General features: G+C 48.5%; 1 protein-coding gene across 5 annotated transcripts in view; it reads right to left on the reverse strand.

The window, feature by feature from the left end:
* The window catches only part of Abca3 (ATP binding cassette subfamily A member 3), a 49,235-nt gene that overhangs the window by 18,179 nt on the left and 9,754 nt on the right, over window positions 1–21,302 (reverse strand). For all 5 annotated transcript variants that reach the window (XM_078024437.1, XM_078024435.1, XM_078024438.1 and 2 more), the window contains 13 exons: window positions 20,975–21,239; window positions 19,911–20,038; window positions 19,080–19,245; window positions 16,289–16,548; window positions 13,449–13,565; window positions 13,058–13,178; window positions 7,778–7,951; window positions 5,206–5,387; window positions 3,269–3,412; window positions 2,713–2,842; window positions 1,931–2,085; window positions 1,516–1,671; window positions 1,133–1,343 (listed from right to left, as the gene is read on the reverse strand). In XM_078024437.1, coding sequence (XP_077880563.1) covers window positions 1,133–1,343; window positions 1,516–1,671; window positions 1,931–2,085; window positions 2,713–2,842; window positions 3,269–3,412; window positions 5,206–5,387; window positions 7,778–7,951; window positions 13,058–13,178; window positions 13,449–13,565; window positions 16,289–16,548; window positions 19,080–19,245; window positions 19,911–20,038; window positions 20,975–21,239 — 2,209 coding nt within the window. The remainder of the gene's footprint in view (window positions 1–1,132; window positions 1,344–1,515; window positions 1,672–1,930; window positions 2,086–2,712; window positions 2,843–3,268; window positions 3,413–5,205; window positions 5,388–7,777; window positions 7,952–13,057; window positions 13,179–13,448; window positions 13,566–16,288; window positions 16,549–19,079; window positions 19,246–19,910; window positions 20,039–20,974; window positions 21,240–21,302) is intronic.

The raw sequence follows: 21,302 nt of genomic DNA on the forward strand, positions 1-21,302 counted from the left end.
CTGTCTCCATATTGCACTTCCTGCCCTTGCTGTGGACTCTTAGGTTCATGCCAGGCAGGCTCAAGGGAAAGAGGCTGGAGAGCTAGAGCAGAAAGAGGCAACTGAGCCAGAACATCATCTCAGGGCTCCCCTGTATGTCCTGGGACCTTGCTTCCCACATCCTTGCTGGGGAGAGTCACTGGGGGACCTGGGATGTTGAATGCAGCCAGGAGTACCTGCTGGAAGCTAGAACCTTTCTGAGGATACAGCTACAAGACAGAGACCCACCTGAGCAGGAGCCTGGGTGTCGAGGGCATCTGCCCTGTGGGATTTGTTTAGAACACTACTGCAAAACTCACAGGAGAAGACTCGGCAGGAGCAGCAGCAGGGGCTGCAAGCTATACTGCCACATTCAGATCCTTACTCAACTCTTGCCCAGTGTTGCTTGGCAGAAAATGGCACTTCCTTGTCCCTCCTCAGACATAAGGACACTGGGCCCAAGAAGAGCAATGGCTCAGCTGACTAGGAACCAGGCAGGAAGTAGCAGACGAAACTATCAAACCAGAAATGGCTCCTGGTCCCCCAAGACCGGCCCCACTTCTTGAAAAGGAAACTCCTGTATTTTTGCTGGGTATGCTGCCACCCAGCGTGAAAGTGTCCACTCCAGCTTCCCTTCCAGCCTGTATTAGCCACAGAGGGCTGTGTGCTGGCCATGGGTAGGCCAGTAGAAGTGAGTTGTGCCCTGGTGTGGGGGAGGCTGGACATGGCACCATCTTGAACCAGAAGGGAGGCCACAATCATCCCGCAAAGTAAGGGGCCTGGATCCTGACCCAAACCTTCACCCACTGGTCTGGGCTGTGCTACAAGCCATGCCCTTTCTGGGAACTGTAATGTCAGACAACATGCTACTTCCCCTTGGCGTCCTGCTTGTAGATGAACTGGAGCCCAACCACTCAAGGCAATCTGCCCCACTCTCCTCCCTCATTCTCGTAGGCCCCTCCACTGGGGTGACCAAAGTTGAGAGGAGGCCTCTCTCTGCTGGTCTTAGGGCCTCTCCCAAAGGCTAACAGTGGGCAGTGCCTCTTGGCACAGCAGACAGTGGTGCTGACCTCTATCCTGGGATTGAGACTGGGCACCCCTACCCACTGCTCACCATATTTCTGTTTGAGGAACAGTGATGACCCACAGCACTGCAGCTCCCCCTTGGCCATGATGGCAATGCGGTCCCCCAGCAGGTCAGCCTCATCCATGAAATGGGTGGTCAGGAGGATGGTGCGGTCACTCTTCTGCTGCTGAAGAAGGTCCCAGATGGCCCTCCTGGAGATGGCGTCCATGCCTGAGGTGGGCTCGTCTAGCATCAGCACCTGGGGGCACAGGCACAACCTGGTGACAATGGGAGACCTGTGTGGTGGGACCCCACAGCTGGAGTCCAGGGATTTGCAGAGCTGGTTCAAGTTCTAGAACCTGAGGCCTCTAGGCCTGCTGCCCTGTGTCTGTCCACTGTGTTGGTGGAAGCTGGGCCCCAATGCCCTGTACCTTGGAGCCTGCTATGAGGGCGATGCCGATGGACAGCTTGCGCTTCATGCCTCCACTCAGGAACTTGCACAGTGAGTTGCGTTTGTCCTCCAGATTGAGGATGTGCAGCATCTGCTTGACTTCCTCAGGGCACTTCTGCTGAGACAGGCCTTTCAACTGAAATGGCAGGGGACAAGAGATGAGACCTGTGCTGCAGAAGTTACCCAATCCCATCTGGAAAGCTCCCTGGCAGAGATACTTCTCCTGCAGTTGCAGCACTCTGCTTGCCCACTGCCTTACTCTGGTTTTTACAGAGCACCTCCTAGAAACAGACTTTGCCTTGCCAGGAGGCTAGTGACACACAGACAGGCTTGGAACCCACACATCAGCAGCAGAGCACCTAGCACCCTCATGTCCCCATCACCCATAGGCTCACCTGCGCATAGAAGTAGAGATGTTCCACCACCGTCAGGTTGTCAAAAAGAATGTCGTGCTGGGGGCACAGGCCCAAACTCTTCCGGATTTGAACCATGTCTTGGGAAATTTCATACCCACTAATATATGCACGTCCACTAGTAGGGGGAAAGAGTCCTGGGGCCAACCAAAGACCCCCAAATTCCGCATGAAAATGTTGCTCATCAGCCTGAGACATGATGACCCCCTCCACCTTGGTCACCTGGTTCCTTCCATTTTACAAAGGACCCTGCCCTTGTGAAAGAAATGCCTGCCCCCCACCATGTTGTGCTGAATCTGTTTGGGTAAGAGACAGAAGAGGGATGGGGCCGTGGCCCTGCCATAGGGTGCTGCAGCTACTCAGGGATGACAAACATGCACTTGCATGCACAAGTATAGGTAGTGCCAAGTCCTTCACACTCACGAGGCCCCACAGATCCTGCCTGTGCCTCTGATAGACGTCTGGGTGCTTAGAGAGGACAAAGGGCTGGTCTTTCAGGACGAGCTTGGGATAATATGATATAGGGTGTGCCTGCTCCTGTGTGACTTGAGAAGCCTTGTTCTCACTGTTCCCACAGGGCTTGGGCATTCATGGACAGGCTGAGAGGAGGTCAGGGGTGACTAGACAGCTCCCCCCACATCCCTCTGGGCTGATTTCCTGTGGCTGGGGAAGGACTGAAGGCTGCATGAGGGGGTGAGGGCTGGTGTGGAGCAGTGCTGTGGGGAGGGCCTGCTGGTTGCAGGTGGCATGCAGCTGCCCCTCACCTGTGAGCATGGAAAGGGTGGTGGTCTTCCCTGCACCGTTGTGGCCCAGCAGGACGGTGATCTGCCCCTCATACAAGTTCAGGTTCAGGTCCCTGACAGCTGTCTTGTCCTTATTCCCCACTTGGAACACCTGGGATTTGCAGAGGGCTGCTCTGGACTTCCTGTGGTCCTCGGGGCCTCCCTCTCCCTCTGGAATGCAGTCCCATGTCCCAGGACACCAAGGTCGACACCGTAGTATGCCAAGGAAAAAAGTCCCCTGCCCCACCCCCACATGTCCTCCTTGGTGTCTCTTCTCCGTAAGGAGATCCAGAGGCCATGGAAGCCTGGACAGCAAAGCAGAGCACACTCTGGGGTACTGGCAAGAGGCAGAGCCAGGACTATATGTTTGCTGAAGTCACCCTGAGTTTGACCCCATGCTGGGTACTGAATCCAATAGGGAGGGTGGTCTGTGACCTGGAGAGTGCATCAGGAGCAGCTGAAGGACCCCTGCCCTCCTCCCCTTCTGTTGTCCAGCCTGCCCCCACCTTCCCCTTCTGTCCACACAGGGAGGTGGCACCTTGGACAGATGCTTGATCTTGATCCCTGCCACCAAGTCCTCGGGCTCAGCTTCAAAGTACTCGGTTCTGAGAGCTTTCTCAGGGTCACTGTCTTCTTCTTCTTTCCCAACAACTGTCCTCGGGTTCCCACACCAGTAGGAGGGCTAGGATGGAGGCAGATGGTGTGAGAGTTGTTCATGTCCATTCCTTTTGTTTCTGACCAATAAAGCAATCTCCACAACACACTAAACACACACAGCAACGTGACCTAAGTCTTAATCTTCCAAGGAACACAGTGCGCGACAGCTCCTGACTTGGAGTTCCTCGGCGAGGCTGTGAGCCTCTGCTCGGGGACAGAGTGGTAATTCACAGGCTTATTGTGAGTGCCAACTCAGAAGGGAGAAAGGAAAAGGAACTTGCCTGCTCTGAGGTCAACATGAAGAGAGGCTGTGGAAGGCTCCAGCTCAGCCAGCCCACAGGGATTGCTTCCCAGCCGAGCTACCCACAAGTTCACACCACACAACCAACAGCAAGAGGGCCCCAGAAGCATCTTCCCCCTCACTTAGCTCTGAGCAGGGGCTCGGCATAGAGCCATAGCCCTCGCGTGCTCTGCTCTAGGGCAGCCTCACGCCAGCAAGACAGTGTGCAGGGTGTGCTTAGGGGTGGTGACTTGTCAGCTGTCAGCTTTGTTTCCAGTGCATTCCCAGGAATGCCACAACCCACTGGTGCTAAGGGACATGCTTTTCATACACTTAGTGTGACTCTGAAATCAAACTGCATCTAAGGGTACAATGCCAGAGTTCAAGGGGCAACATTTCTCTTCCATGGTAATAGGCAAGTAACTGTTGCTTCTGCCCACCCATTGTTACCTTAGAGCTGATGAGATTCAGGAGTAGATGCTTGATGAATGTTGGACCAAAAAATGAAAAAAGAAGTGCCCTAACTAACCATCCCTGGGAGCTGGTTAAGTGCCTGGTGGTAGATTCACACACTGGGGTTCCTGTATGATCACTACAGGTGAACTCAGAGAGAGGTATATGCTCAAGCATCAAGTATTTGTAAATAAATAAAACTTATAAATATGTGTACATAAAGATGTAAAGCTGGCAGACTTGGTGGTGCATGCCAGTAATCCCAGCGGCTCAGGAGGCTGAAGCAGGAGGATTGCAAGTTCTAAACTAGCCTCAGCAATTTAGCAAGACCATGTCTCTAAATAAAATATAAACCAGGCTGGGGATGTGACTCAGTGGTTAAGCACCTCTGGGTTCAATCTCTGGTACCAAAACCAAAACAAAACAAAACAAAAAAACTAAAGTTCTAAAGCTATGTGTATAAGCAAAGCAGACACACAAATATATGTGTTTAAGATATCAAGATGTGAGGCCAAGCATGTGTGAGGCACTGGGTTTGATCCTGGCACCACATAAAAAACAAAATAAAAGTATTGTGTCCATATACAACTAAAAAAAATATCAAAAAAGAAGATACCAAGGTGTGCTGTTAGGTTAAAAAAAAGCAAGTTTTAAGCACTTTAAAATATGATCATGAAGCAAATGTAGCTACATCTCATGTTCCTCTGCATGTGCCATGTGACAATATGGGCACAGGACAAGCCTGAAGAGCCACAGCCAGAGAGTCGCAGTGGGAAGTGCTATACATGCCTCAGTTGAACATTTGTACAAAAAGCTGTATATTTTGTGGGCAGAAAACCTAAAACAGTATCTTTTTATGATCCAGGAAGCAAGTGGAGGTGAGTGGAGGCTGGTGGGCTGCTGGACTGGTCCCCTCAGCTCTGACCCTGGGTGGGAGCAGGCCTTCTTCTCTCTCTGAACCAACCCCAAAGGCCCTCACAACCCACAGCTCACCACATGCAGGGCAGGTTCTCTATTCCATGGCAGTGACATCTACACCCCCTAACAGAAGTAGCCCCTCAAAGGGCAGGGGCATCAGTACTCACCATGAGGAAGAAGTACCAGGGCTGGGGCACACCGAACTGGCCAGGGAAGACAGCCTCCACATACCAGGTCACCAGGCCATAGAGCACAGAGTCCAGTAGCAGCATCCCCAGCACTTGCCCAAAGCAGAAGTCATCATCCACATTGACAGGACTCAGGAGGTCTCGCCACTGGATGCCCGTGCCTGGAGGGCAAACCAGGAAAATGGCCCCAAAGTGGGCAAGCTGGGAGAGCCCAGGACTCCAGGGACCCTGATGGCTTCATTGTGTATGCTTCCCTTCCCAGCTTCATAACAAATCTGATAACTTCCCTCAAATCTTTAAGGCAACTGCAGCAAGTTACAGCACCCGAAGTAAGCTCATAAACAAACTAGATGGGCTTGTGCTTAACTTGGTGACGTGTAAAAATGCATGTACGGACTTGGCGCAGTGGTGCACGCCTGTAATCCCAGTGGCTCCAGAGGCTGAGGCAGGAGGATTGTGAGTTCAAAGCCAGCCTCAGCAACTTAGCAAGGCCCTAAGCAACTCAGTGAGACCCTGTCTCTAAATAAAATACAAAAAATGGGCTGGAGATGTGGCTCAGTGGTCAAGTGCCTCTGAGTTCAATCCCTGGTATCCCTGCCCCCGAAAAAAACATGCATGTGCGTGCGCGCGCGCGCGCGCACACACACACACACACACACACACAATTTGGGGAAGATCAGTGTGAACCAAGATGCATTTTAGTCTGTGAAACTCAGAGACCTGCTGAGTGTGGTGGTGTAGGCCTATAATCCCAGCAGCTTGGGAGGCTGAGGCAGGAGGATCACAAATTCAAAGTCAGCAACTCAGCAAGGCTCTAAGCAACTTAGTAAGAGCCTATATCAAAATGAAAGAAATTTAAAAAGGACTGAGGCTGGCTGGGGTGGCTCATGCCTATAATCCCAGAAGCTCAGGAGGCTGAGGCAGGAGGATCATGAGTTTAAAGCCAGCCTCAGCAAAATCAATGTGTTAAGCAACTCAGTGAGACCTTGTCTCTAAATAAAATACAAAATAGGGCTAGGGATGTGGCTCAGTGACTAAGCACTCCTGGGTTCAATTCCTAATACCCAAACACACACGCACACACACACACACACACACACACACAAAAAAAAAAAAAAAAAAAAACCTGAGAGGCAGAGGCCTCAGGCATATATGAAGCTCTATTTAGTGGAGCTCACAATTAGCCCACATCACAGTCTACACATACTGGGGACCTGAGTCTCTAGCCATCTCCTCTTGGCCCACAGGCCCCAGACTGATATGATTACTCTCTAGCCCTGATGAATGCTCACTTTCAAATAGCTAGAGACTTAGCAGCTTTAAGAAATATTTAGTATAGGGCTGGGGATGTGGCTCAAGCGGTAGTGTGCTCGCCTGGCATGCGCGGGGCGCTGGGTTCGATTCTCAGCACCACATAAAAATAAAATAAAGATGTTCTGTCCACTGAAAACTAAAAAGTAAATATTAAAAAATTCTCTCTCTCTCAAAAAAAAAAAGAAAAAAATATTTAGTATAGAACTTATAGAGGTGCCATATAGTTAGATTCCTCTTTAGAATGGCCATTTACTTAGTTGTTTATTTTGTATTAGCAGGAATTGAACCTAAGACCTTGCTTGGCAGCATTGAGCTACATCTCTGGCCTTTTTAAAATTTTAATTTTTACACAGGTTCTCACTAAGTTGCCCAGGCTGGTCTCAAACTTGGAATCCTCCTGTCTTCCCAGTAACTGGGATCATATGCATGTACCACCAATCCTGCCAGAAATGGTCTCTTAAAAAGTATTTTAGGGGGCGCTGGGGCTGTGACTCAGTGGTAGAGCACTTGCCTAGCATATGCAAGGCCCTGGGTTCTATCCTCAGCACCACATAAAAATAAATAAATAAAATAAAGGTATTGTGTCCAACTACAACTAAAAAATAAATATTAAAAAAAAAGTATTTGAGGGGACCGGGGTTGTGGCTCAGTGATAGAGTGCTTGCCTAGCATGAATGAGGCACTGGGTTCGATCTCTGGCACCACATAAAAATAAACAAATAAAATAAAAGGTATTGCATCCATCTACAACTAAAAAAATATATATTAAAAAAAAAGTATTTGAGGGGCTGGGCTTGTGGCTCAGTGGTAAAGCGCTTGCCTAACACATGCGAGGTTCTTGAACTTCCCAGCTTCCAGAACAGTGGGAAGGTTCTTTTCTTTACAAATTACCCAGTCTCATGAATTCTGTGATAGAAGCACAAATAGACCAAGATGTGTGGCTGGAAGAAATGAGAACATTTGGCCTAAAAGAGAACATCTAGATGGGACAGGGCCGAGACTATCTTACATGAGCCACAGCAGCCTACAGAAGGTAGAAGATGCTTCTTTCCTTCCAGCAGAGCCAGAACAACATGCAGAAGCCCCAGGAAGGACAGACAAGCTAGGCACCTGCCATGAAGTCCTAGCTCTGGTGTGCTGCTCTGCCTGCTTGTTGCTTGGGGTTAGTCTAACTGCTGGGCGTACTTCTGGAGAGATGCTTCCTGCTAGATTAGCTTGTGATGAGGTTGATACTCACCTTTGGCTTCGAATTTTCCTATGAGCTGGGCTCCCATTGCCATGGCAACATTGGACAGGAGACAGGAAAAGAGCTTCTGGGTCAGTGTCATCCAGTTGTACCGAGGAGCCACAAAGAAGTAGGGGATATAGGTGAAGAAGTAGAGGAAACCGCCAACGGCTGCTGCCATGTTAGCTGTGGGGAGAGGAGAGCACAGGGAGTACAAACCTGCCAGGGTGCTGTGCCTGCAGCAGGGTTCATGGCCACCCTAGGCCCCAACCAAGTCCCAGTGCTGGGGCTGTGGCCAGGGATCGCAGCCTCTTCCCTTCTCCTGGGACAGCACCCTGCCTGGGATCTCCAGCCCCCTCCTGCGGGCCTCCCACCCAATCACCTCCTGGACATGCCACATCGTGTTAATTACTAGTATTGAACTTGGATTCCCACTCGAGGCCCTTCTTGCCCTGTCTGACCAATCTCTCCCATTTGTTCATTCATTCATCTATCAAATGCCACCTGGTAGGTGCCACATGCTCTTCCAGGCACCAGGGAGAAGGCTGCACCCAAAATGGAGTGAACTCCCACCCCTCCCAAGCCTTGATTCTAGGGCACGTGGAATGGGAAGAGAAGTGCAAAGTGCTGGACAGGGACGTGGCAGGAAGAGTGGCGAGGTCCTAGCTAGAAGAGGGAGGCTTTGAGAGGAACACACAAGTGAGCAAGGAACAGCACAGGCAAGTGGCCAGGTGGCAGGGGTGCCGGGGGACAGCATGGTACTGCTCTACCCTGTGGCACTCAGGCTCTGTGATCTTTAGATCTTCACATCCTTAAAAATTAAGAGTATGAGGGCTGGGGCTGGGGCTCAGTGGCAGAGCGCTTGCCTCACACATGTGAGGCACTGGGTTCAATCCTCAGCACCACATAAAAATAAATGAAATAAAGGTATATGTCCAACTACAACTGAAAAATAAATATTAAAAAGATTAGAAGTAGCAGTAGTAGTATTTGTGGTACTAGGGATTAAACCCAGGGGCACTTTTCCATTAAGCCACATCCCCAGACCTTGTTTTTTTGGGTTTTTATTGAGGCCAGATCTCCCTGCGGTGCTCAGGACCTCACGAGTTGCTAAGGCTAGTCTTGAACTCAAGATCCTCCTGCCTCAGCCTCCTGAGCTGCTGGGATTACAGCTGTGGCCACTGCACTCAGCACCTCCTTAAAAATTATTTAAGACACCAAAGGCTTTTCTTTTCTTTTTAAATATTTTTATTTAGTTGTAGATGGACACAATGACTTTATTTTATTTATTTATTTATACGTGGTGCTGAGGATCCAACCCAGGGCTTTACATGTGCCAGGAGAGTGTTCTACTACTAAACCACAACCCCAGTCCAAGGCTTTTTTCTTTTTATAGGTTATTTATATTTAGTCTATGATAAATTAATGTAAGAACATTTAAAGCTTTTAAAAATTTGACAATAGGGGCTGGGGTTGTGGCTCAGTGGTAGACTGCTTGCCTAGCATGTGTAAGGCCCTGGGTTTGATCCTCAGTACCACATAAATATAAATAAAATAAAGGTATTGTGTCCAACTACAATTAAAAAATAATTTTTAAAAAAATTTGACAATAATGAACTCATGATATATTGTAGTTTATAATGAAACACAACCATGTTTCCCACAATTGGTGAATAGCATTGTTTTACATTTGTGTAACCTCCGAAATATCTGATTTCACAGATGGATGCTCTTGGTTGCCTCTGTGTCCACTGTTTTTTTTTCAAAGTGCAGATGAGCAGCCAGAAGAGAAAGGGGTGTTATATTAGTTAAGACACTTGCAGATATTCTTATTTGAGTCAACACCACACGTGCATTCAAACTAACAAACAGGGAGGGGAGGGGAGGGGAGGGGGGATACTAGACGATAGGAAAGGCAGCAGAATACAACAGACACTAGTATGGCAATATGTAAATCAATGGATGTGTAACCGATGTGATTCTGCAATCTGTATACGGGGTAAAAATGGGAGTTCATAACCCACTTGAATCAAAGTGTGAAATATGATATATCAAGAACTATGTAATGTTTTGAACAACCAACAATAAAAATTTTAAAAAATAAAATAAAAAAGGGGCTGGGGATGTGGCTCAAGCGGTAGCGCGCTCGCCTGGCATGCGTGCGGCCCGGGTTCGATCCTCAGCACCACATACCAACAAAGATGTTGTGTCCGCCGAGAACTAGAAAATAAATAATAAAAATTCTAAAAAAAAATAAAAAAATAAAAAAATAAAATAAAATAAAATAAAAAAATAAAACAAACAAACAAACTAACAAACAAACATGCTATACTCTCTTGCACCAAAGGGCACTGGCTTTCCTTGCACTTTGAATGGATTTTTACTCCTGCATGATTTTGTGACATGATGCGTGTCTGTAAAATATTGCATCAGTTTGTAAAATATTGCTCATTGGATTATGCAGACCTTCCAAATACTGACACATTTTATTATATAATTTTGAAACAGATTGCATTCATTAATATCACCAATCTCATTAAAAACTCTTCAAGTACTGGGAAACTGTCAAGCTTGTGGTGTTAGAATTGACTTTGCAAAATTCTACATTTTGCTTGAAATCTTGACATCAGACATCAGATCTGTAAAAAATATTCCTTAAAAGAGATGGGCTCAGATTTGAAAAAAAATGCCTATCAAATACCTACATGTGAATAGCTATAATCTGACAGCCACTCCATCAAGCAAAAATGAAAAAAGTGGCTAGTTCAGCTGACAACTCAAACAGCTATACACGTTGCTCCTGCAGTTAATCCTACTCAGTATGCAGTACTAGTACTTTATGTGTACATCTTGTTCTGTCATTAGAATACTAAAAAAGTATATTCAGGAGTAAAATAAAATTAATAATTTTATAAAATTAATAATTTTAATAATTTTATCTGTTCCACCAAGGAGGTTCTTGAGTGAAACTGGCATTCTTGTTTGTCTGTCTGCTGAGAGTGTGTGAAGAACACAATGACTAGCATGGTCTGGCGGCACTGTGGAGATTCAAGCCTGGGGCCCAGTGGTTTTACCCATGTTGCCTTTGCACTATCTCAACCAAGGACAAGGTAGTGGAAAAGGCATCTGTGTAAATAAGTACTGACCACTATTCAGGCTCCTTGGGGATCCCTAGGTAACCACTTTTTGAGAGTTCCTTACCTAGGCAGAACCAAAAGCCCCAGGAATGGAGTGAGACAGGGACTGTATGAATGGGAATGGAGCAGCAGAGAGTCAGCTTGTGGCCACCTGGGCGGATCCAGCCAGCCACAGCAGGGGCTTCAGCTCTTCTGCTTGACACAGTCTTGGGGACATTTTGAGCAGAAGTGACACAAGCTCTGATGTGCATCGCCCACTTGGCTACACAGGTCTAGGGTGGAAGCAGAGGGACCACTTTGAGGTTGTTACCACCATAAACAGGTCAGGGAGGACAGGGCTGGGGCCCCAGTGTGCAGTGAGGAAGCTGTGGTGTGACTGGAGCTCAGACAACTCGAGAAGAGGGAGCAGGTGGGATTCCCTGGTGACTGGATGCAGAGCAGGATGTAGGAAAATGGAGGAGTTGAGGGTGATGCCCAGGCTCCAGGCTGAGTGGCCAGAAGGATGAGTTGATACTTACAGAGAAGAGGGAGGAGTTTCTGAGGACAAGGGCAGGAGCTCAGTTTTGAACACATTCAGGCCAAGATGCACATATTGAGCACCAATAGGAAGGAAGCTTCTGGGTTTGAGTCTGAATTTCAGGAGAGAAGCCTAAGCTGGAGATCTAAATTGGAGGATTATGAGTATCCTCAAAACTGTCCATGGGAAATGGTGTGAGCAGAACAGGGAAACTTCAAAATGAGAATGCCATAGACTTCGGGAGTAGATGAACAAATGTTTCCGTTGAAAAAATAAATTTTCCCCAAGAACAAGTAGATATGTACAAGAATCAACTGGATAGTTCATAAAAAGATAAATATAGTCATGGAATAAGTCTCAACAGATGAGAGACCCTGTAGACACACACAGAAGGTGTTAAGCACTCAGAAGCGAATGCTCAGGAATTCAGATGGAACTCAGATTTCAGAGACATGCAGACAGTTTGAGAGGCCTGGAGAAAGGTCTAGAGGAAGAGAATGACAGAGATGACGAAGCCAATGTGACAAGATGTTAACTGGGAAAGACAAGTCCTCATATGGAAAACACTCGAAAGTAAAGGGAAACCACACCTCAACTGCTGGTGGACATTTGCCAACACCACGGGTATCGGTAGTAATGAAGCTATGTCACAGTGCAAGAGAAACTCTGGCCATGGAGAATTCAATATGCAGCTAAAATATCATTGAGAAGTGAGGTGAAAGAACACCACCTCCAGTCATCCAGAAACAATTAGCCACTCACTGATCCCCGTAGAGAGGACAACTCAGGCACAAAAGTCAACCTACAACAACTCGAAAGGAGCAGAGCACACACACACACACAAAAGTAGTGCACACATGAAACGTGCACATGAATGCAGATTAGCTACCAACTGCTTATGTTCTTAGATGATGAAGCAGATGGTGACGATGAAGCAGATGGCACACTAGAAGGCTCAGGGACTGTCAGTGACACTCTGTGTGGCACAGGTGAGGCAAACCTGGGAGGAGTCTAGACACACTGACTTAACTTTCTGGAAATTTCAAAGGTAAGTATTTAAGTTCAACACTCAGGATAATCACCCAAAGAAGAAAAATGCAATTGACATTTTCAAACCATCAGAGGTGGAAGAACTAGAGGGAATTCTCGGTCCAACAGAAGGTGGCAAAGAGAAACGATGAATAGAACATGCAGAATTCAAACAGCAGAAATAACCTCAAATGTAGCTACAATCGTAAGGTGGGTGGACAGATTAGCCCTCACTTTTGGCTCCTATTAGCATCCAACTTGGCATCCACACTTGCCTTCTGCCAATTCCTCTTCACCCTAAGCCTCTCTCTTTCTGCCTGGCCCATACCAGGTACTCAGTCTCCTGTCCTTTTTCCAGCTCCTTCCTGGGGGAAGTCCCATGAAGCTCTGTGGTGGGGCCTTTGTTGAGTTCCTACAAGTCTGTCCCTCAGTGATCTAACCCATTAAGTCCAGCCTAGCCTTTCAGGTATTCCCCCTTTTGGCAGCTCAGTCTCTGGGTCATCCTGATTCAATGCCTTTGACCCCTTAACTTTGCATAAATCTGCTCAGTTTCCCAAGAGTTGGATCACCCCCATAGTCCTCTGCCTTCAGGGGAGAAAAAGGACTCACCTTTGCTGAAGAAGGTGCTGACCATGAAGCTAAAGGAGATGGAGGAGATGGCAAAACACAGCAGGAAGGCCAGCACCAGGGAGGGGTCACTGCTTGAGAGCACTGCCACGTCCTTCTTCACCTGCAGGACAGGCCGCCAGGGCCAGATGTGAGTTGGTTAAGAAAGGCAGAGGTAGACTAGGAGAGGCCTAAAGGTCCCAGCCAGAGAGACACTACAAAGGACAGGAGGGGCCCTCACCTCAGCAAGCAGGAAGTCCTGCTGCCACCCTGCCCCTGGGGACAGGGTGAGGTCAGTGGCTAAGAGACACTATCCTCCCAGAGTAGATGCCAGCGCAAGAGCAGGGGTCTTTACACCCTCTTCTCATCAGGGCTCCCATCAAATCAGTCTCACCTTGACGCAGAAGAGCAGGGTCATGAAGGAGACCACGATGAGGAGGAAGAGGAAGAACATGAGGAACCAAGCGCTCCAGTGCAGCCAGCTGCTCAGCCCCATCATGCGCATGTACTCCTGCGGGGAGAAGGGTGGTTAGGCCTGCAGCCTACTGTCCACCATCTGAACTCTGGCATGTCTGTACACAGTGCAGTGTCCACCCACCAAGAGAGAGGACCAGGACACCTGTGCTGGGGACCAGAGGCAGGAACCATGCAGCACACCCTGGCATGGATAGTAGAAGGCCCAAGTCTGACAATCATGTCCCCCCTTACTCAACAGCTCTCAGCCATGTACAAGTCCTGTCACTCCTGCTTTTCTCCAGTCTTATACGCTACTGCATCTGGAAGGCCATTCCTGGTCCTTGACTGGGATCAACTGTCCCTTTCTCCCAATGTCACAGCCTGTCCCGCTGCTCTCTGCTTGGCAACAACCTGGCTTTTCCTTATGGTAGAGCTCTGTCCCTATCTTCCCGACTGGGCCCGCTGAGCTCCATCTTATTGGGATACCCCTTCTCTACCTGTGTCTCTGTGGGGGCCTGATGTGAGCCTCTAACATGTGATGACTAAGCTGGTAACCCTCAAGTGTCCTGCAGGGTGCCCCATGTCCTGTGGAGCAATCCAAACTCCTGCAATGCATTCTTTTCTTGCATGGAACCTGCTCCCTAAAAGCTGTTGGTGTGGAAGCTAGTGCTGGTCCAGCATCAGCTCAGTCAGACACCTCCCCAGGTTGGCAGAAAGACTTTACAAGCTAATGACCACACTGACCACACTAACGTTAGCACCCTGGGCTGTGAAATATCACCTCATATCAGACTGGCTCTGCACACATGCTAGAAGCTGCAGGTACCTATTCCTTGACCTCCTGAAGCTCTGAAAGTGGGGAACAAGAACTTCCCTGGGGACGGGCCCCTCTTTTTAGAAGAGAAGATGGCACCATGATCGGCATTGGCTCTGACTATACCTTCCTTCCTCACCTGCCTTTCAGCTATCAAGAGGAGCTGTGAGGAAGTCCAGATCCTCCACAGGCCAGACTGCCCAGGAATTCTGGTCATCCAAAGTGTGCTGGGGCCACGTGTGGCTCTTTCAACTAAAGTCAACTAAAATTGAGTAGTTAAAAATTGAGTTTATTTCAAGTATTTCATGGCAAATGTAGTGGTCAGAAGATAAAGGACATGTCCATCATGGTGGATGGCTCCACTGCACAGCACTGGATGGGATGGTGGGGCCAGGACTGATTAAGTGACTTACATGCCAGGCATGAGGCCAGGCTGCTGATTTTCCAACCCCTTTTTCATAAAATTACATATATATATATATATATATATATTTTAGTTGTCAATGGACTGTATTTTATTCATTTTTATATGTGGTGGTAAGAATCGAACCCATTGCCTCACACATGCTTGGCAAGTGCTGTACACTGAGCCACAGCCCCAGCCCTGCAGCCTTTTCTTATGCACAATTTTAAACCTTCAGAAAAATCAATGCCCTTGACTCAATAATCAGGCAACACTTTTCTTATTTGTTTTATCTACAAATGTGTGTGTAGGTTCATTCTCTCTGAATCATTTTGTAGTTCACTTCCAGCTACCTCCACTGTTTTCATTAAAGTTATTTAAGGCACCCAAGCAGGTCACTGCCCCCCTCAGGGGTTTCCCAGCCTCTCATCTGCGGCAATTTAAAACCTCAACAACCACAGGCTTGGAACCCTTGAGAACATTCTAAGTGTCTTCCACCAGCACTAAGGACACTCCCAGGGGAGGAACTGCATGCAGAAAGTCCTGGGTGATGGCAGTGTCAGTGTATGACTCTAGAAGTGACTGTTCCTGTGGCTCTTCCTCATCAAGTCAGGTTGTGACATCACAGTGACACTTCCTATTATTGTGACTAACTACCAGTGACTGTGCCTGTCTGTGATCTACATGCAATGATGATCATCTTCCTGTTTGGCTCTATATTTAAGCATTTTCTCTCCCTGTTGATTCAATCCCTAGAGCTGCACCATCCAGCACAGAATGAAAATTTTATAGTAGCTACATTAAAAACATAAAGAGAGATGAGTAATGTTAATTTCAATTGTGTTCTACTTAATCCGATATATTCAAAGTATTGTCTTTGAAAAACAAGCAATATAAAAATTACTAGTGAGACAGCTTATAATCCTTTCTGTGCTGTCTTCAAATCTGGTGGCCCTTTATACTTCTGGCGCATCTCAGTTGTGACCAGGAGCACTGTGAGTGTTTGAAGTCCTCTGGGGCTTGAGGCTCCAGACCTGGACAATACAGCTCCAGGACCACCTTCATGAGTGGTGTTCTGCATGTAAACTACCATGCTTCACAGGAGTTTTCTTTCTTTCCAGGAATGGGGTTTACACACAGGGCCTTGCACATCTAGGCAAGTGCTCTACCACTGAACTACATCCCAGCACTTTTCATTTCTTATTGTGAGACAGGGTCTCACTAAGTTGCTGAGGCTAGCCTGAACTTGTGATCATCCAGCCTCAGTTTCCTGAGTTGCTAGGATTATTGGCCTTCACCACCATGCCCTGTTTTCAGAGGGTTTTAAGAATCCAGGCATACCAGCTTGATTTTAAAGAAGCCAAGACAGGCTGGAGCCACAGAGGGCATCCACCCTCTGCCCGGACTCTTGTGTTTCCAGCCATGGGAAGGAGCCCTGGCAAAGAGCAGGGTAGCCTCAAAATAAGGCCAGTTCTTTTGAAGGAGCCCTGGACATAACACATGGTGGCCCGGGCCCCAGGATCAGTGTGGAAGGATGTTAAAAAGCCATGCACAGAATTACCTTTAGTCTTCTCTCTTTCTCCTGCACCACAGCCCGGATGATGGAGAGGGAGGTGTAGGTGAAGCTCAACATGAGCAGCAGGGGCAGCTGGTACTGGATGGCAACAAGGAAGGGGTCTGAGATAAATGGTGGAAACGGGAATCTCTTGGCGACCACAGTGAGTTTCTGGAACAGCTGATGCGCAGAGGCATTGGCGTGGTAGTACATGATGGCCTTGTCCACGGCGTGTTGCACTGCCAAGAAGCCTTCGCGGATGTATCCTGAGCACAGAAGCCAAAGACAACATGTCACAGGTTGCCTGCTCGGGAGCTGTGAGCTCAGAAGAAGGCCCTGGGGCCTCCAGAAGAAGGGGTGCAGGAGGCAACAGAGCAACTTAACAACTTCTTGCTTGGGGCCCTGGTGGCGCCTGGCGCTGTACAGTGGCCCCATGAAAGAAGGCAGAGAATGAGCCCATGATGATAGCAGCGGAGAGAAGAAGGTCACTGTCACTTCCACATCTTAATTAAAGTGACACACTTAAAGATTACAAATATGATCACATTTTCAAATCACCCTGGATATGAACCTGCCTGGAGAGCCTGAATACCCCAATAGGGTCTGATGCGATTCTAAACAAATAAAAGTTAGGTAAAACATACACTAGGAAAGAACATACCAAGAATTAGGCTAGGGACAACAAGAAAGTCTGAAGATCAGGAAAGTGTTTCCCTCATCTGGTGAGAGGACTGGTTCTGAATGTCACCCCAGCAGCCAGCCTGTCAGCCAAGAGAAAGAAGCTGACAGCCCTGGCACCCAACCATGACTCTAGGTGTCAAGTGGCTGAGACCTTTCATTGCAGAGGTAGAATCAGAAGAGATGGGTTTGGTGACTTGGAAGGCTGAGACTAGAGGATTCTAAGCTCGAGGCCAGCCTCAGCAACTTAGCGAGGCTCTGTCTCAAAATAAAATAAAAAGAGCTGAGTGTGTGGCTTTGGAAGGGTGGTTCTATCCCCAATACCACATAACAAAAGACAAAAGCAACATGCCACTGTGCCCCCAACTCAGCGTTACCAAGTGGACATGTCCTTCTGTCTCTTCCAGATTTTACAGTGCACTAGTAGTACAATTCAATTAATCACTGAAGGTGTGCCAAGGATAGTACTGTGTCGGGGTTTAATTCTCATGTTCACAAAAAAACTTCAGGGCAGTGGTGATATCCCCATTAGAAAGATGGAAACACTGAAGCCCTCGGAGTCACACCACTGGGGACAGGTAGAGCTGAGCGTGGGGCCTTGGGCACTTTGGCTTCAGTTGTGTTTTTCATGACATCTCACCATCTCCCCCACAAATCCCTGTCTGCTACTTGCTCACATGCTGTTCTCCTGGGAGATGGCAACAAACAGCTATGTTCTCATTGCCATAACCTGTATGACCTATAAGCTCAATATTCTGAGGCATGAAGCCATTTCCTGTATGACCATTCATTTTTCTGTTGTGGAAATGTTCATGACCTTAGACAAAGCTACGGTGAACATCTTGGTGTGTATTTTTTCTCCTTTCAAATTATTCTGAGAGCTGAATTCTCATCAGGGGTATTAGTGGGTCTGAGGCATGGACATCTATCTGGGGTGGAAACAGCTAGAATTGTGTGCCATGTACCACGGTCACACCCTTGCCAACCATCTCTTGGGGCTTTTGTGTTATTCTAAATAATCTGTATGAGTCATTTTCTAAAAGAGGACATCTGACCTTTGTCATCAGCCAGAGAGGTTTCTCCCAGTCTCCTATTTGCTTTTAGAATCAGTATTAGGACTTTTTCTTTGTTGGTAAACTTTGAGTTTGTACAGACTGAAATTTGTCCGTCCTTGCCTCAGATATACTTTTCTATTGCTTCCAGGCTTGGAATTTATCCCTGACAAGAAGGAAGAGATTAAGGCATTCCAGCCCAGCATCTGGGACTCAGCAGCCAGCATCACTAGTGCTGAGAGTGAGTCTCTCCTGAGTCTCAGGTTTGGTAACATGGCTAGGGCCCCATTCTGGGGCCCCTCACACTCTACACTTTGCCTTGCCCACCTTAGTTTCTCTTCTGGATTTAAAATCTTGCCCTGGGCATTAACCTCTGGATGGGCCCTGACACCAGCAACAGGGATCTCTAAATGCTGCTGCCCACGGGAAGATCCTGGCTGCCTGGTGCTGTGGATGACTGTGTTCTTCAGAACCCTTGGATCTCCACCCAGAACAGGTAGTCAGTCTTGGCCTGAGGGCTACATCTAATCCTGGGTCCTGGGTCTCAGCCACTCCTTGGTTCCAGAATATGGCCATGTTCAGTGGAGGCAAACATTCTCAGCTGCCGGCCAAAGCCACATGGTACAGACCACAACATGCACTGGGCGGGAGTCCGAGCAGCTTGGATCCAGCTTTTATACAAGTCACAGATTCAATGAAGCCATGGTCTGGAGACCTCCAAAAGCCTACAGTCTGCAGAGAAGGCCAGGAAGGGAAGGGACCTGTAAAACCAAGCCTTACAGAGCCAATTCAAACTGCAGTTTCTTAAAAACTGAGACATAAATGCTTCATTCAAGGGCACAGATCTTTTGGGATACGGGAGAGAGCCCTGGCTCTTTCCACAGCTTATTTCAGCCTTTCAGAAGCCAGTTTTACTGGGTATTTATTTTCTCCTCTTACAAACAAGAAGATTAACATTCCTTAGAAGTATTTCTGCAGAGAGATGAGAGGTAGGTTTACCCCCACGTAACTGTCATTACAGTTAGCAGCTCAGGGTTGATAACGTGGCCCCTAAAAGTGCTTCTTACCAGGTTCCCCACCATCAGGGAATGCAGGTTCCCTTGGTCCTGGGTTTGGGAAAAGTGGAAAAAGGGAAGTGGTGTGCCAGCCCTCTGTCTCTTTCAGGAAGAAGTTGCCAGTTTGGGTCCACATGTAATTCCTTCGTGTGTAGCTGAAGCGTAGGTGATATTTCACCTGCAGAAACAAAGAGAACACCAACCGTTCTGCAGAGATAGGAACAGAAACCTTAGGCCAATGAGGGTGAGTTCCTGAGCCTCTTACCACCAGGGCTGGCACCACCAAGAACTCACCATGCCCTGCCGTGAAAATGCTAGGATGTCAGAGGCTTGAAGGAGAGAGTAGTCCAGCTCAGCAGGGGCAAGGAACCCTGCAGGGCATCTCCAGAGTGTTCATAGTCACTCCTCTCTTTCCCGCTAGCAACATGACTGCCATGTTGGACAGACATATCATTGATGGCCACCAACGTGGGATCATTGGAGGGCCACCAACATTGTGCAAGATGCTTCCCAGTCTTAATGACTTAAGGAAAGCAAACAGCTTCCTTTTTTTCCCCCCAAATAATACTTAACAGCTGCTACTTTCCCACCTACCCTGAATGCCTCTGTCCAACAGCCCTGGAGACCAGTAATGCATTTTATAAAATGGGAGAGCGAGAGGGGCCTGAAGCAATGGCCAATGGGTGGGTAGACTTTCTAAACGGTTTTGTGGTGATAGGATTAAAAGTCAGTGGGGAGTGGGTGGTGGCACTTGACTCAGAGTCTCATGTTTACTCCCAGGAAGATAAGCAGGCCATTCTAGGTGGAGTAGTGGCGAGGGAGCACTGGGGCCTGGGGCCTCACCGCCAGCGGCAGGGGCTCCTTGCTGTGGTTGGAGGCCAGCTGGAACACCACGGCAGCCAGTACATTGGAGGAGTGGTTGTCGTACCGAACGTAGTCCTCGAAGTCCTTCTCAGAGGGAAAGCCACGCACTGTGGACAGAGCAAGGAGCCCCTGGTTGCCCAATCGTCCCCTCTATCCCAGAAACCCAGGAGTGTCAGGCCATTGCAGATAAGAGATGGCAAACTGACAAAGCTCTAGGGCTCTACAAACCTTCCTTGAGACTCTGGTAGCTTTGTCTTGGCACAGAGACAGGCCACCGTAGATGGGCAGAACCTTTAGTCACTGGGCCCTGGGAGGTAGGCTCTCCTGCCATGGTTTTGAGGCAGGACTGGTCACTGAGGTGGCAGCAAAGCCAAGTCTCAAAAAACTGTCACAACCCTGGGCTGGGTCTGTAGTGAAGGGCAGCTTCTTTCTCCCATAACCACCGTGGCCCTAACAATTTTAGTGGAACTTTCTGTTTCTGAAATGATCTCTCCATCATCCCAACACTCGACAGAAGCCGCTTCCTGTAGTCATTTGGTGGGAGCCAAGGAGCAGCCCCTAGCCAACATCACCAGGCCACATGCCAGCAGGAGCACATGCCAGCGAGAGCAGGGGAAGGACAAAAGTCCCACTCCCAAGGGAAAGACCTCAAAAAAGGTGCCAGCACCGTTTCCTGGTGTTTCCCTCAATGGGCTCTCCAGTGACCTTTGCAGCTGTTCCCCAAAACCACATGCCAGAAAAGGTTGTGCACAGACTCAAACTGCACTCTGCCCTCTGGCAAGAGGGCTTTGCTGGGCTGAATCCACCCAAGCCCCTGCTACTACACCAGGTGTGGCTGCAAGGCTCTGGGTTCTGAGCCCTGCTGTATAATGAGAAATGGGTGCAGGGGAGCCAAGAGTTCAACGGGTGACACAGCCAATGAGAGGAGATGCTGAGCCACTCAGGCTGGGGCTCCTAACAGGGCTCTCTCCCAGGTGCTGGGGCTGAATCCATGGCTTGAGGTGACACATCGAAGGAATGCCTGGTGACTCCCGTGGTCTCACCTCTCATGTTGATCACTAGGGACTTTCTCACAGTCTCAGTGATGGTCTTGGCAGCCTCAGAGTGGGAAGGGATGTAGGCGAGCTCCCAGGTGTCCCCTGGCGGAGGGAAGGTGAAAAACAGGGGCAGCTCCTGGATGGACTGACCAGGGTAGACCGTAGCATTGGGCACATTTTCTGACTGGATCTTCAAACGAAGCCAAATCAGGATCCCAGAAAACAGTAAGGGCAGAAAGAGTTCCAGGACTGTCACTAGAACCTTCCGCTTCTAGAAGAGAAAGGACCACTGTGTTGATGACATGTGCTCCTCCCTGGAGGGCACCCTCGGATC

Source organism: Ictidomys tridecemlineatus, chromosome 10 (assembly GCF_052094955.1).
Source record: "Ictidomys tridecemlineatus isolate mIctTri1 chromosome 10, mIctTri1.hap1, whole genome shotgun sequence".
Taxonomy (NCBI): Eukaryota; Metazoa; Chordata; class Mammalia; order Rodentia; family Sciuridae; genus Ictidomys; species Ictidomys tridecemlineatus.